The 16,563-nt window shown below is 37.3% G+C and overlaps 1 protein-coding gene across 6 annotated transcripts in view; it reads right to left on the bottom strand.

Moving 5' to 3' along the window:
- The window catches only part of VMP1 (vacuole membrane protein 1), a 143,327-nt gene that overhangs the window by 20,203 nt on the left and 106,561 nt on the right, over window positions 1-16,563 (bottom strand). For all 6 annotated transcript variants that reach the window (XM_025996047.2, XM_025996048.2, XM_072747623.1 and 3 more), the window contains 2 exons: window positions 11,965-12,081; window positions 5,474-5,535 (listed from right to left, as the gene is read on the bottom strand). In XM_025996047.2, the coding sequence (XP_025851832.1) occupies window positions 5,474-5,535; window positions 11,965-12,081 (179 nt within the window). The remainder of the gene's footprint in view (window positions 1-5,473; window positions 5,536-11,964; window positions 12,082-16,563) is intronic.

Raw genomic sequence — 16,563 nt, 5'->3', positions numbered from 1 at the left:
AGAGAGACAACTAACAATCAGAGGATAATATTATTACAGCAAGCTAGAGGTACTATTTTCGGTTCAACTCAGCAATGGGTCAAGGGAGTCAAGTTAACTTCTTCTCTTTTCTGAAATAAATTGCTAAACTACTTATTATGATATATAATAATAAATTTATGACTACTAAAAATTCATTCTCCTTATTGAACTTTAATTTTCAGTCTAGGCTTGGTGAGTCTATTTATCATTTGAATACCTGTGTTGTTTTATTTTTTAAAAGATTTTATTTATTTATTTGAGAGGGAAAGAGAGAGTATGACAGAGAGAAGTCACTAGCAGAGGACGGGGGTAGAGGGAGAAGCAGACTCCCCACCAAGCAGGGAGCCTGATGCAGGACTCAATCCCAGGACCCTGGAATCATGACCTGAGCCGAAGGCAGATGCTTAACCAACCAAGTCACTTAGGTACTTCCATTTGAACACTTGTATTTAAAAGCATTTCCTACTTCAAAATATGGGAAAACAAATCATGTCAAGCACAACTGGAGTATTTGATTAAAAGATCATTTTTTCCTGACAGATATGAAAAATATACCGATTGGTATCTGGTAATAAAGAATTATTATCATCTGCTAAGTCTGATTATACTGTTTAATACATTATCTAGAAAAGAAGTTGATGAGATAATCCCTGTGGATAACACTGGGGAAAAGATGAGGATATCAAGACATTCCAGTATCTATCTCCTGAAAACAATTTTAAAAATATGATACCACTGGACGCCTGGGTGGCTCAGTGGTTGAGTGTCTGCCTTTGGCTCGGGGCATAATCCCAGATTCCCAGGATCGAGTCCTATATTGGGCTCCCTGCATGGAGCCTGCTTCTCCCTCTGCCTGTGTCTCTGTCTCTCTGTATCTCTCATGAATAAATAAAATCTTAAAAAATATATATAATACCACCCCTTTAATTCAATAAAGATTGGATTCTAGCAGGTCTTGAATATCTTAGGATAACTTTATGCAAAACCATCTTTAAGAAGGAAGAATCAGGGGCACCTGGGTGGCTCAGCTGTCAGTTGGTTGAACATCTGCTTTAGGTTGAGGTCATGATCCCTGGGTCCTGGAATGGAACCTTGCATCGGGATCCCTGCTCAGTGGGAGCCTGCTTCTCCCTCTGGCCCTCCCCTTACCCATGCTCTCTCTCAAATAAATAAATAAATAAATAAATAAATAAATAAATAAATAAATAATATCTTAAAAAAAAAAAAAGAAAAGAAAGAAGGAAGAATCACTGGGCCACTGGCTGGTTTATTTGGAGGAACATACAACTTTTGATCCTGAGGTTGTGAGTTCAAGCTCCATGTTGGGTATAGAGATTACTTAAAAATGAAATCTTAAAAAAAAAAAAAAAAAAAGAACCACTAGATTTTTAAAAAATATTTTGTCTATTTATTCATGAGAGACACACAGAGAGAGAGGCAAAGACAAAGGCAGAGGGAGACACAGGCAGAGGGAGAAGCAGGCTCCATGCAGGGAGCCTGACATGGGACTTGATCCCAGGTCTCCAGGATCACACCCTGGGGTGAAGGTGGTGCTAAACCGCTGAGCTACCTGGGCTGCCCACCACTAGATTTTTTTGAAGGCTGTGCTAGATGAGATATTAAAGGTAAGAAATAACTACTTTTGAAAACCATAAGAAATTCTAACTTTAGGGGATCCCTGGGTGGCTCAGCGGTGGCTCCTGCCTTCATCCCAGGGTGTGATCCTGGAGTCCCAGGATCGCGTCCCGCATGGGGCTCCCTGCGGATGGAGTCTGCTGCTCCCTCTGCCTGTGTCTCTGCCTCTCTCTCTGTTCTCTCATGAATAAATAAATAAAATCTTAAAAAAAAAAAGGGAATTCTAACTTTAATTTGTTGGCCTAAGATTATAAAGATCCTATTATTTCTGTTTACTGTAGATAAGTTATATAACTTGAGAAACTCCAAAGGCTGAGAAAACAGAAGATTCTGGGCTATGAAATGATATGCTAATTCCTATCAGCCAGATCTTTACATGGGCACCCTGTGTTCACTATATCCATTATATATTTATCATGCTAGGTGCTATAGATACAATATAATAATCACATACCCTCAAACATAAATGTAAAAACACAACTGTCAATGCATGTAGTACATACTGCTATGAACAGATGTCTCTAGAAAAAAGGATATCTGATTTCAGTTAGGGAAGGCATTTTGTTAATATAATAGTTGAAATCTAAAGGATGTTATATAGGGGTGCCTGGATGGTTCAGTTGGTTAAGCATCTGACTTGATCTCAACTCAGGTCTTTTTTTTTTTTTTTTAAAGATTTTATTTATTTATTCATGATAGAGAGAGAGGAGGGTGGGCCAGAGACACAGGCAGAGGGAGAAGCAGGCCCACACAGGGAGCCCAACGCGGGACTTGATCCTGGGACTCCATGATCACGCTCTGGGCCAAAGGCAGGCGCTAAACCGCAGAGCCGCCCAGGGATCCCCTCAGTTCAGGTCTTGATCGCAGGGCCGTGAGTTCAAACCCTGTGTTGGGTTCTGTGCTGGGCATGGAACCCACTTAAAATGAATAAATGAATGAATGAGTGAATGAATGAATGAATGGCATTATCTGGGCCAATGATTCTCAGTGGGGTTGGTGGAGGTAGTGGAGGCATAAGTGCATTAGGATATTTGGTAATGTCTGCAGACATTTTTGATTGTCATGGCTAGGAGATACTACTACCATCTAGTGAGTAAGAGGACAGGATGCAATTAAGTATCTTACAATGCATAGAATACTCTCCCACAACAAAGAACTAGCTGGCCTAAAATGTCAATAGTGCAAAGGTTAAGAAACCCTGAACTAGGCAAAGGAAAAACCACAAGCAAGTAAAGACCACTGATGGAAGACTCAAGAAAAGAAAATTATATGCAATATATCATAGAAGGCTCTCTAGACAGTATTTTAGCTTTATCTTAAGAAAGTAAAAAGAAAAAAAACGAAGTAAAGGGTTTTAAGAATATGAGGAGCTGGAGGTAAGGACGGTGGCAGTGACATACTCAGATTAATATTTTTATTTTTTTTATCTACTTATTTATTCTTTTTCAGATTAATATTTTTAAAATGTTACTAACTGCAGTATGGAGAACAGAGTGGAAGGGAATGTAACTTGATGTGTGTAGATAAGATAGGTAGTTACCTAATCTAGCTTTTTAGAAACTCCAAAGGCTGGGGACACAGAAGATAGTGGTAGTGAGTATGTATAAAATGCTGAAAAACTGCCCCCCTTTTAAAGATTAATTTATTGTTTATTGTATATATAGAGTGTGCATGGACATGTAAGCAAGTGGGGGGAAGGGGCAGAGGTAGAGAATCTTTAAGCAGACTCCCTGCTGAGCATGAAATCCACTGGGAGGCTTGATCCCATGACACTGGAGATCATGACCTGAGCCAAATCAAGAGTGGGATGCCCCAATGGATAGAGCTGCTACGTGCCTGGAAAAACTTCCTTTTACAAATGCTCAGCTTTGGGACAGGAGAAGGGAAGAAGGTATAGTGCTACATCCACAGTCACCCAGGTAACTTCTGGGTTTGTGTAGTACTCAGCTCTAGGCCCTTTGGAATTCTAGAGGTGGAATAATAGCTCTAAAAACAGATGAAATGTCTTCTTTGTATTTAAAAATAAGGAAAAAGAATATTTCTGCTTGGTTTCTGAATGTGATGTATGGTAACTTATAAACCAGTTATTTGTAAGGATCCAGAGAACAAAAAACTAGAGTAATTACATTTTAATGGACAAACTATAATCCACATTTATTTATTTTATTTTTTTATTTTTTAATTTTTATTTATGATAGTCACAGAGAGAGAGAGAGAGAGAGGCAGAGACACAGGCAGAGGGAGAAGCAGGCTCCATGCACCAGGAGCCCGATGTGGGATTCGATCCCGGGTCTCCAGGATCGTGCCCTGGGCCAAAGGCAAGCGCCAAACCACTGCGCCACCCAGGGATCCCCTATAATCCACATTTATAATCAGAAGATTAGGAAGTAATAAAACCAGTAACTGGCCCCACTGAGTATCTGAGTATATTCTCAAAAATATGTTTTTCTTCTATTATATTAAAACCATAATAGAAAATATTAAATACTATTTTATTGTAAAATATATCATATATAGAAGAGAATATATACATATACGTATATATATATATATATAAAATTCACGGTTTAAAGAATAAAACTAATACTCATGAACTCACTTCCAAATGGCAATTTTTTTAAAATAGCAAAAATTTTCATAAGTGTTTTAATTTTTAATTTTTTTTTTTTAAAGATTTTATTTATTCATGAGAGACACAGAGAGAGAGAGGCAGAGACACAGGCAGAGAGAGAAGCAGGCTCCATGCAGGGAGCCTGATGTGGGACTCGATCCCCGGACTCCAGGATCATGTCCTGGGCCAAAGGCAGATGCTTAACTACTGAGCCACCCAGGCATCCCCAGAAGTTTTGTTTTATAAATGGCTTTTGAGATAAAGATTTATGGTAAAATTACATAAAGAGTACTTTCTACCATTGGGCAGTTAATCTTTTTTAAGATTTTATTTTTAACTAATCCCTACACCTGATGTGGGGCTCAAACTCACAACCCAGAGATCAAGAGTTGCCAGCTCTATGGACTGAGCCAGCCAGGTGCCCTTGACCAGTTAAACTATTAAGGAAAAGAAAACCGCTCACCTATAAACATTGAATAAAAAAAAAATACATAAAAAAGTTTCATTATCTGACAGTATTCCCATTCTAGTTGATAATTAATTTGACTAACCAAAGGGTCTACTGTTTTATCAAGGTACTCCACAAGTATGTGACATTACCATTTAAAGCATAAATTGTAAATGACTTTACTCACAACTATAAACACAAAAATAAAAGCTTTGGATAGTCTAGTCTTTTAAAATGGCCGATTTTTTTCTCTAGTGAAGTAATAGGTTCATAACTGACATATTTTGTAATATTATACCATCTTATCATGCCTTACTTAACAAAATATTGATTTTTATGTAAGATTTATATTTAAATTAAATGCAACTGTGTATCTGGCATCCAATTTTGGCTAAAAATCATAGCATTGTACTAAAGCACAATTAAACTGTAATAATACACACATGTCTTTTATATAAAGAGGATTTCTTATTTTTTTGGAGGAGCAACAGTCTCAAACTTCAAAGCTTTTTTTAAATCAAGAATTCTATGACTTTAAATTAACATTTAATTAAAAATCTAAAATAAGGATTATTTAAATTTCATCTTTCCCTGCTGTAGGGTAAGAAAGTCTTCAATTTAACTAATAACAGGGCAAAAGATTTCTCCTCAAAAAATAAAAAGGTATCAGAAAAATTCTGTCCCAATAAAATTTTTTATACATTTTCTTCTATTTGAACAGTGATGACATTAATATTAACCCACAAATAATTACTCACCCAATGAAAGCCACCATCTGCTCCACTATGTGTTTGCTGAATGTTATTATAACGAAGATTTTCTGTAGAGAAAATACCAGTTAAAATAAGTATCTGTTATCAGAAAACCTCAATATAAATTAATAATCTGTTAAGAGTCTAAAAAGGCGAGGTGCTGCTCCAAATACAATTTTTAAAATTCTTAAAAAAAAAAATACAAAAACACCACTTGCCTTGCAAATGCTACCTACTTTGTATTTTAAAGATGTTTTTCCTTAAGCACGAATCAAGTCTTACAGGATACATGACTATGTCTGAAGGAAAAATGTGAGTCATGAAACCCAAGGCTGGGTGGACATTCCACATGTACTATGGATCTTAGAGTGGAGTATACAAACTGAAGTCATGGGTTCCCACACAGCCATTACCAAAATTAAAGCTGGTCAAACTGAGGACATGGGTCTGGGCTAAATCTAATCCAGAGGATCCTGAAAAGCCTGTACATCCTTCGTTGAGAGTTTATAGAAGTTATTACAAAAGTTTCATTCTCAGACCCTGACTTTTAGGCTTATGTACAAGCAAAAGCATCAATGGGTTACTGAGAATCATTATCAGAATTGGGTCATTTTCAATTTGGTGCTACTGAAGTACTCTCCTTTTTTTTTTTTTAAAGATTTATTTATTTGAGAGAAGAGAGAGTGTGTGTGCACAAGCAGGGGGTAGGGGCTGAAGGAGAGGGAGAGGCAGATTCCCCGCTGAGTAAGGAGCCAGATGTGGGGCTCGATCCCTGGACTCTGAGACCATGACCTGAGCTGAAGGCAAAAGCTTAACCAAATGAGCCACCCATGTGCCCCAGTACTCTCCATTAAGTAAAGATGCTGATACTTTAGTTATAAGTAAAGATGCATTTAGTGCTAACAGGTAGCAAATATCCTCAACTCAATTATTTATTTATTTATTTATTTATTTATTTATTTATTTATTAAAGATTTTATTTATTTATTCATGAGAGGCAGAGACACAGGCAGAGCGGGAAGCAGGCTCCATGCAGGGAGCCTGACGTGGGACTCGATCCCAGGACTCCAGGATCATGCCCTGAGCCGAAGGCAGATGCTCAACCACTGAGCCACCCAGGGGTCCCAACTCAATTATTTATTATTATTATTATTATTTTATTATTTATATTCATGAGAGACACAGAGAGAGAGAGGCAGAGACACAGGCAGAGGGAGAAGCAGGCTCCATGCAGGGAGGCTGATGTGGGACTCGATCCCAGGTCTTCAGGATCACGACGTGGGCTGCAGGCGGCGCTAAACTGCTGTGCCACCGCGGCTGCCCCAATTATTTTTTTAAAGTATGTATGTATGTATGTATGTATGTATTATTTTATTTATTTGACAGAGAGAGCATAAGCAGGGGGAAGGGAAGAGGAAGAAGCAGAAGCAGACTCCCCACCAAGCGGGGAGGCCAATGTGGGCTCAATACCAGGATGCTGGGATCATGACTTGAGTCAAAGGCAGATGCTCAACCAACCAAGCCACCCAGTTGTCCCTGTTTATGTAACAATTTTAAAAAGATACTACCTATCTTATGAAAAAAAGCACATATAGATGTTAAAAATAGTTACAAGATGGATGATGATTTCATAAACAGTTATACACATGGTGTATGAAGATTATGAAACTAACAAGACAATTATTACAGATTATTTAGGGAGAAAAGCATTAATATATAGGGATCCTTCTAGTTTCTATAAAAGCCAGCCATTGGAGCTATAAATCTTTCACTAAGAATTAGAGCTAATAGTTTTGTCTCTCAGTGATTTCACCACCATGAGTTTTCCCTACCATAATTTCCTAACATTGAAAATAAGCCAATGCCCAGATAATTGCATAATTCCATTGCTTGAAAACAAAACAAGACTTTGACTTTCTTTTTATATGTAACAGCTTGAAAATTCACTGTGCTGGGTAAGACATAAATGTGTCAGATATTTAAGAACATATGTCTCATCTCAGAGTCATTCGGGCTAGAGGTCAGAGTGGAGATTCTACCAAGTAAACAAAAACCACAGACCACCAAATAGCCCACTCAACCATGTGTGTAGAGGAAAGGGTTGAGTAGGAAAAAAAAAAAAAGATATGGGCGTAGGAAACTAACAGTGCCAGAATGAACAAAGAAGAAACTATTTATAAAATAAGGTCCTTCAATAGAATGAAAAATCTTATATTCATTTATTAAAAATTTATTTATTAGTAGGGTGGGGTGCCGGGGTGGCTCAGTCAGTTGAGCATCTGACTCTTGGTTTCAGCTTGGGTCATGATCTAATAAGCACTGTGGGATTGAGCCCTGCATAGGGCCCTGCACTTAGCACAACGTCTGCTTGAGAGTCTCTCTCCCCTACCCCTTTCCCTGCTCACGCTTGTGCATACTCTCTTTCTTTCCCTCAAACTAATTCTTTTAAGATTTTTATTTATTTATTCATAAGAGACAACAGAGAGAGGCAGAGACATAGGCAAAGGGAGAAGTAGGCTTCCTGCAGGAAGCCTGATGTGGGACTTAATCCCAAGATCCCAGGATCACAACCTGAGCCAAAAGCAGATGTTCAACCACTGAGCCACTCAGGTATCCCAAATTAATGAAATCCCAAAAAAACTCAAATTTACTGAGTGGGTGCCTGGTTGGCTCGCTCGGTAGTGCATGGGAGTTTTGACCTCAGGGTTGTGAGTTTGAGCCCCACATTGGGTGTACAGATCACTTAAAAATAAAATCTTTGGGCAGCCCGGGTGGCTTAGCAGTTTAGTGCCTGCCTTCAGCCCAGGGTGTGATCCTGGGGTCCCGGGATCGGGTCCCGTGTTGGCCTTCCTGCGTGGAGCCTGCTTCTCCCTCTGCCTGTGTCTCTGCCTCTCTCTCTGTGTGTGTCTCTCATGAATAAATAAATAAAATGTTAAAAAAAATCTTTAAAAAAATTTACTGTCTACTACAAGTCACATGCTATATTCTAGGCACTAGAATACCTCAGTGAGCCAAAGACAAAATTCTCTACCTTCATGGAGCTTATATTTCTATGTGTCTGTGGTGGAAAGATAAAGAGGCAATAAATAATACACACAGTGAGAAAGTTATAGGGTATGTGAAATATTAAGTATGAGTATAAATATAACGACTTTGGAAATCCCAATCTAATATTACAAGGTGGTCTAATTTGAAAAAAAATTTTTTTTTAAGATTTTATTTATTTATTCATGAGAGACAGAGAGAGAGAGAGAGAGGGGCAGAGACACAGGCAGAGGGAGAAGCAGGCTCCATGCACCGGGAGCCCAACGTGGGATTCGATCCCGGGTCTCCAGGATCGCGCCCTGGGCCAAAGGCAGGCGCCAAACCGCTGTGCCACCCAGGGATCCCTAATTTGAAAATTTTCAAAGATTTTATTTATTTACTCATGAGAGACACACAGAGAGGCAGAGACATAGGCAGAGGGAGAAGAAGATTCCCCGCGAGGAGCCTGATGTGGAACTTGAACCCAGAATCCCGTGATCATGACCTGAGGGGAAGGCACACTTAACCACTGAGCTACCCAGGTGCCCCAGCTACTTTGAAGTTTTTAGGGGAAGTTTAACAAATAGCAAGATATTAATAAAAATGACAATATTTTTGACTACTTTAGGCTGAAGAAAAGGGGAAAAGAACCAGAAAAAAAAAATGGGTTTGCTAGATTACAGAAAAATCTGTGTGTGGGGTTTCCTTCTAGTTACTTCAGAAACAGTTAAAATATTCATATTATGTGTTACTATTGCTTACCCAAAGAATGAGAAATGTCTGTTGCCTGGAGCTCATCTGGATGTACATCAAGTGACATGCCTTTAGAAAGTCTGTATCCATTGTACAATGGAACACAGCAAACATATCCCATGGTCTCAGTTTAGTGAAGGAACTCAGATTCTCTGCTTTCAGAAATGTAAAAGGATTTTGGCTTTCTTTTTTTCTTTCCACATATATATTGGGTATAGCTTTAAATTTATAGAGTTTGGTTTGAATTCCATGTTTGTTTATTTGTTTTAGATTCATTTATTTTTTCATGAGAGACACAGAGAGAGAGCCAGAGACATAGGCAGAGGGAGAAACAGGCTTCTCGCAGGGAACCCACTGCGGGACTTGATCCCGGATCCCAGGATCACACCCTGAGCCGAAGGCAGACGCTCAACTGCTGGGTCACCTAGGCATCCCAAATTCCAGGGCTTTAGGCACGAGAAGAATTTTTGTCTTCTCTAACAATCAGTTTGCCTATGTATGAAAATACGGATAATAACCATCTCACAGGATTGTTTTGAGATGACCAATGGACATTGCATGGCACAGGTCCTGATAAATTGCAGACAGTAAACAATTCAGTTTCTTTAATCACATAAATAATTTATAGTTTAGAAGGCAACTGAAAAGAACAGACAGAACACTGAACTTGAAGCCAGTAGACACAGGTTCAAATTTCAGCTGTTACTTATTTTCTTAGGCTACTATTACTTATTAACTTCCTAAGCATTTGTAAGACAATTACAAAATGGGAGTAGTAATTTCTCTGAGGATTATAACAATAAAATCAGCTCATAAACACTAAGTGGTTTAAAGTGTGAAGTACTATACAAAAAAATTAAGCATTATCAGAACTTGAAAAAAAACGGAGAACGTTTAAAAATATACTATTTTTAATATTTTGTAATGAAAAATCTGATAAGTTGCATGCCCTATCACTACAGAATACTCTTAGCATAATACATTTTACCATAATTTATGTAGACAGTTACTACACAAAGCTGGGTGCATAAAGCTTATGGATTCTCAAAGAAGTTGCTATTATAAAGGGAATTAAAATAATTTGTTATTGTTTCTTAGGAATAATTAATAATTTTTAAAAAGCAAAATGATAGCTTCCCCCTTCCTTCAGAAAGAGCTAAAAAGATCAAAGAAAAAATTATCTTCTGATATACTGCAAAATAATTTACTACTCAGAATTGTACTGTATTATTTGAAAAAAAATCCTAACACGGTATTGTAGTATTTACCAAAGTAACTAGCATTCCAATATTAAAAAACTCATTTCATTGAACAATATACTTAAATGTAAATGGGAGAAAATACATTCCTTGAAGGAGGAATGCCCTTGGAATTGTGAGTGATTATCATGGCAGAGGAGTAGAGGATAGGCTCAATAAACTTTTTTTTTTTTTTTTTTTTTTGTTAGGCTCAATAAACTTACTCCAAATACCAAAATCTAATATTAGAAACTGGGCAGGTAAAAGCAGCTGAAGTTTTTCTGTCTCATTCTTCTCTTCTAATAAGTGAAGGCAGAGAGGTATTATATTAAGATGAAACTTGGGACAGAGGTACTTTTAATTTTGAAGGAATCTTATTAGGGCACAAATATTACTGCTCTTGCCTTTCCTTTTGTGAATGTCTGTGTTGCAAACATCACTGATTAAGAAATTCTTTTTAGTTAAATTTTATTTTTTTCTAGTGAGTTTGTCCTTTTAAAAGTAATTCATATCATAGTTCTAGAAGTACATATTCATTACATTTTATTCTCTTTCCATTCATATGCGTATGTATATATATATATGTATATATATATATATATATACACACACATACATACATACGTACACACACACACCCCTCTATCCTAAAGCTTTTGTTAAGACTGGCTTTGAAAAATAACAGATTCTAACTTCTCTCTTTTTTTTTTTTTTAAATTTTTATTATTTATTTATGATAGTCACACAGAGAGAGAGAGAGAGAGGCAGAGACACAGGCAGAGGGAGAAGCAGGCTCCATGCACCGGGAGCCCGATGTGGGATTCGATCCCGGGTCTCCAGGATTGCGCCCTGGGCCAAAGGCACGCGCCGAACCGCTGCGCCACCCAGGGATCCCAGATTCTAACTTCTCTAACCACAACCACAGCTCTTCACCTCTTCAGAGTTCCCCTTTTCCCCCATTCTCTCCTACACTAACATCTGGCTGGTTTTCTGTAAAGGACTGGTGCCTTGAGAGGAAGGAGTATTATTGGGGGGTATAAAAGAAAAGTAGAATTAGTGAAAGGCAATCTTCTCGCAGCTAATGGTCAGCAAAAATATGACGTTTTTGGACTATGTATGAAAATAATGTGTATTTTCCTATATAGGAACACTATTTTTGCTTGGTAATAGTCTTGGATGAGCAGTTTCGCAAGGTAAAAAGTAAAATAAAGACAGACAAGAAGGGAGAGAGGAAAAGGAAGGAAAGAAAAGAAGGAGAAAAGTCTTAAAGTGGCACAATTTTCCAATAAGGACAGGGAAAACCTGCACCAAATTCACTAACCTCCAAGTGACTTTCCACGGTTAAATACCTAAGTAAGATACCAACCAAAAGAAGCAGAACCAAATATTAACAATTCATATTAGAATGAGCAAAGGAATTAATTTTCAATGCCGTTTAATGGGTTCATCATCATTAGGCAGTAAATCAGAAGGTATAATTACCTGGATATGCATTTTAATTATTGCTTTTCCAATCAGAGTTGCACCAAAGAAAGTCCAAAAAGGTACAAGAAAGTGTCCACATGTTATTCCAGCCAGATCAAATAGAGGATTTGGAATCTATTAAAAAAAAAAAAAAAGGTTAAAATATATAATCCAACAGTTTAATTTACCACCTCCAGCTATGTGGAATTATGGTTTAAGCCTTGCTTTCATAGGTTCCCTGATCAATACTAGACTGTTCAGAAGGCTAGGCAAGTATTCTAATGTTTCTGTAAGCTGGGTCTCATATTCATCTCAGGTTGCTGTTCCAAACAAACCCAGATGTCCTTCTGTTTACACTACTTATAGCCAACACCTCACAAATATACTTTTCTTAAAAAAATCACATTAGAATTGGATTATTAAAAAAAAATGGACCCACAGGAATTTAGTATCATTTACCAGATATTTTGCCATTTGCTGTGTCTAAGGTGAGGTATAAAGGAAGAAAAAGAGTTAAGATTATTTTAGTAGTTACTAGGGTTCTAAAATCTTCAGCTTGAAATAAGAATATTATCTAGGGACTCCTGGGTGGCTCAGGGATTGAGCATCTGCCTTTGGCTCAGGACGTGATCCCGGAGTCCAGGAATCGAGTCCCACATTGGGTTCTCTGCGAGCAGCCTGTTTCTCCCTCTGCCTGTGTCTCTGCCTCTTTCTCTGTGTCTCTCATAAATAAATAAATAAAATCTTAAAAAAAAATTACAAATACATTTACATGTAGATGTGCTTTTATTCCTCAACATAAATTCATAATTTGTATTTTGCACATACAAATCTCATCATTTGTATGACAGACCAAGGCTGTGGGGCTGTGTGATATATTTTAAAAAGAAAATCAAGTGTGGAAATATGAGCACATAGATTCAGATGTTTTGAATACTCAGTCCCAGACAAAGAAGTGATTCACAACAAATACCTTTTCCAAACATTCCCACATTTCAAGAATGCTGAAAGACAATTTCATGTAAAAATGCAAAGAAACCACAAGCTGTTTTTGAGCACTTCATCCATTTTTCTCCCATAGAAGCACTCTGTCCTTGTGGCAGTTGGCAGAACTCAGAAGTTAATTAATTTATATAATTTCATTTTTGAACTTTCAAAGCAAAGCCTAGTTGTTTAAAAAATATTTGTGACATATGTTCTTTTAAAAACAATGCCACGACTAAATTAGAATTCAAGTATTCTTTTGTTATAACACTTGGATTTAATAACTCAGTTTTGTTTTTCTCAACCAAATTCAAATGGTTGTTTTGTTTTTTTTTTTTTTTTTAAAGATTTTATTTTTATTCATGAGAGACACAGAGAGAGAGAGGCAGAGACATAGGCAGAGGGAGAATCAGGTTCCCCACAGGGAGCCCAATGAGAGACTTGATCCTGGGACCTTGGGATCACACTCTGCGCCAAAGGCAGATGCTCATCCACTGAGCCACCCAGGTGTCCCCCAAATTCAAATGTTTTATGCAATTTCATCTGTCTTATAATCATGTAATAACAATATCATCTGCACAGCTTTACATGGATCATTTTTTTGTATTTTCTCACATGACCCTCATAACTCCATGGACTGCAATTTTGTTTTCCTTTATTATCAGGCTCTACCTCATGTTGACAAAGAAATTAATTTAAAGTATACAAGATATGTAAAAGAGTAGATTAAAAATTAGAATTTGCTAAACATGTTGGACACCTCAGTGTATGGATACCCTCAGTAGAGCATAATCAGTGTATTTATTGTTGCATGCAATTTATTCTTTTTTTTTTTTTTCAACTGCTGACTAAATAAAGACTGGGATTAAAAGAACTACTAAGTAGCTTTGAAATTTTCCTTCAACTAGGAGTTTTATTTATCTTTGTTTTCTTTTTTAAAAAGATTTTATTTATTTATTCATGAGAGAGAGGCAGAAATATAGGCAGAGAGAGAAGCAGGCTCCATGCAGGTAGCCTGATGTGGGACTCGATCCCAAGTCTCCAGGATCACTCCCTGGGCCAAAGGCAGGCACTCAACTGCTGAGCCACCCAGGGATCCCCTATTTATCTTAGTTTGAATGTTAACAACAAAATAACTAAAAAACTTATTTGAAGTATATATGCTTTTAACACTTTAAGTATCAAAAATTTTCCAGAAAAAAGTGCCTACAAGGCCAGAATGATCTATCAATTTATGTTCAATATTGATTATTCCTAGTCAAATATATAGAAGACTGACTAGTATAGAAAGTTGATTTTCACAGTGAGGACACAGGGATAGATGAGTGCCAAAGAATAAATACTATTTTTTGTTTTAATAAATTGAAGGTATTCCATGTTTTCCCTAGGAATAATGAAAGCTAATTTTTCTTGAATGCTTTGACTTGTTCGGTGCTTTTCTAATCTTTCGACATCATCAACTTACTTAATTCCCAAAACAATGCCAAAAGATATCATTACACTCATTTTATAGAAAAGAAAAGTGAGAGACAAGTTTGACAATTTATTCAGGATAGTAGGATTTCATTCAGCAGCAGAGCAAGATTTCAACCCAGGCAATGTGGCTCCCATGCTTGTTCACTTAGCCTCCAAAGTAAGGACATTATTATCCAGTAGGCCTCTCAGCTTAATCCCATTCTGTTGACTTTCACAGCACTTTCTATTTATTCCTGTATTTCAATGGTCTCCCTCACTAGACTTCAGGATCCTTGAGGAGGAAAGGGAATATATCTTTCATCTCTTTATTCCAAACACTCAGTAACTGAATGAAAACTGACAGATAACAATAAAAGATGGCAGTGGAACAATAATGTTCTAAGCACTGTGTTAGTTCACATATATTTCCTTAAATCCTCACATCAACCTTTACAATGAGTGTCTTATTGCCCCATTTTAAAAATTAGAAAACCAGGGTTTGGAGAGTAACCTGACTAGGTTACATAGCTACTAAGAGGCAAAACTGGTTTAGGAATGCCAAAGGGGGCAGCCCTGGTGGTGAAGTGGTTTAGCACTGCCTGCAGCCCAGGGTGTGATCCCGGAGACCCAGGATAGAGTCCCACGTCGGGCTCCCTGCATGGAGCCTGCTTCTCCCTCTGCCTGCGTCTCTGCCTCCCTCTCTCTCTCTGTGTCTCTCATGAATAAATAAATAAAATCTTAAAAAAAAAAAAAAAAAAAAAAAGGAATGCCAAAGGCAATTCTCTTTCTACTATATCACACTACAATATACTTATAAATTGTTCAAATGGTTGAGGTCAATATTATGATAAAGAGCTCTACATTATAAAGAAAAATCAGACTATGAAAATTTCTAATATTGCCAGGTTCAAAAGACAATAATTCAAGCACACGTAAATCTCTAGAATGTTTGCATCACATTAGAAATTTTGGCACCAAATGTCCTCTTTTATAGCCATTTGCTTTGCTAAGGGAGGAGTACTCAAAGATGAATTCATATTCTAGTACATAATGGGTAAGGGAACTGTGTGTCATTAGACAATAATTTCGTGAATTATATTTACAGTAGCAGTTTTTATCATATCAACTAGGTGTAACTAGTTATACTGGCCAAATCCACCACTGAACTGCCAAAAATTATGTACAGGTTACCAAAGAAAACTTTGATCAAAATGTTCCATTTCAAACATAACTGCTTCTATTATATTAGAAAAAGACCAGGATAAATACCAACTCATCAAGGAATGTTAATTTCACAAATGTGCAGTTTGAGATATTAGCTATATATACATTTTAAATATTTTATTTATTTATTCATGAGAGACACAAAGAGAGAGAGAGAGAGAGAGAGAGAGAGGCAGAGACCAGGCAGAGGGAGAAGCAGGCTTCATGCAGGAAGCCCAATGCGGCACTCGATCCTGGGACTCTGGGATCATGCCCTGAGCCAAAGGCAGACACTTAACCACTGAGCCACCCAGCTGTCCCTATTAACTACAATTTTGACGTAAGTGGCTTCTTAGTTCATTGCAGCCAAAGTTGCACATAACTTTGCCTGAGAGGTTTCAATTACCTTGATAATTGTAAATATCAGCCAAAACAGGTTTCATATGAATTCTTCCTTGTAACTAATGCTTGAAATTCTGGAAAAAGAGTACTTATCTATAACTCTGGTAAGAATGAAGTCATTGTTATTTAGTTAAATGCCCTTCATTTTATAAATTCTTCATGGAAAGGAAGAATTTTACCTCTTCTTTTATTCCTTTTAAAAAACCTTAAAAAAAAAATCTCTTTTATTGGGATGCCTGGGTGGCTCAGGAGTTTAGCACCTGCCTTCAGGCCCAGGGTGTGATCCTGGGGTCCCAGGATCAAGTCCCACATTGGGCTCCCTGCATGGAGCCTGCTTCTCTCTCTGTGTCTCTACCTCTCTGTGTGTCTCTCCCATGAATAAATAAAATCTTAAAAAAAAAAAATCTCTTTTATTACTGAAACAAGCCTCTTAGGTCTGAAGTCATCATGGCAAGATGAAATGTTTAAAAGGTCAATAAACAAGATATGAACCTATCCAACAGAAACAGTTCATTTGATGAGTATGACGAATGATTAATAACATTACATACTCATCAAAAGTGATGGCATTTT

This window comes from Vulpes vulpes, chromosome 2, assembly GCF_048418805.1.
Source record: "Vulpes vulpes isolate BD-2025 chromosome 2, VulVul3, whole genome shotgun sequence".
In the NCBI taxonomy this organism is placed as follows: Eukaryota; Metazoa; Chordata; class Mammalia; order Carnivora; family Canidae; genus Vulpes; species Vulpes vulpes.
Note: the sequence above shows the minus strand (reverse complement) of the source record. Positions and strands in the feature narration are given on the sequence as shown.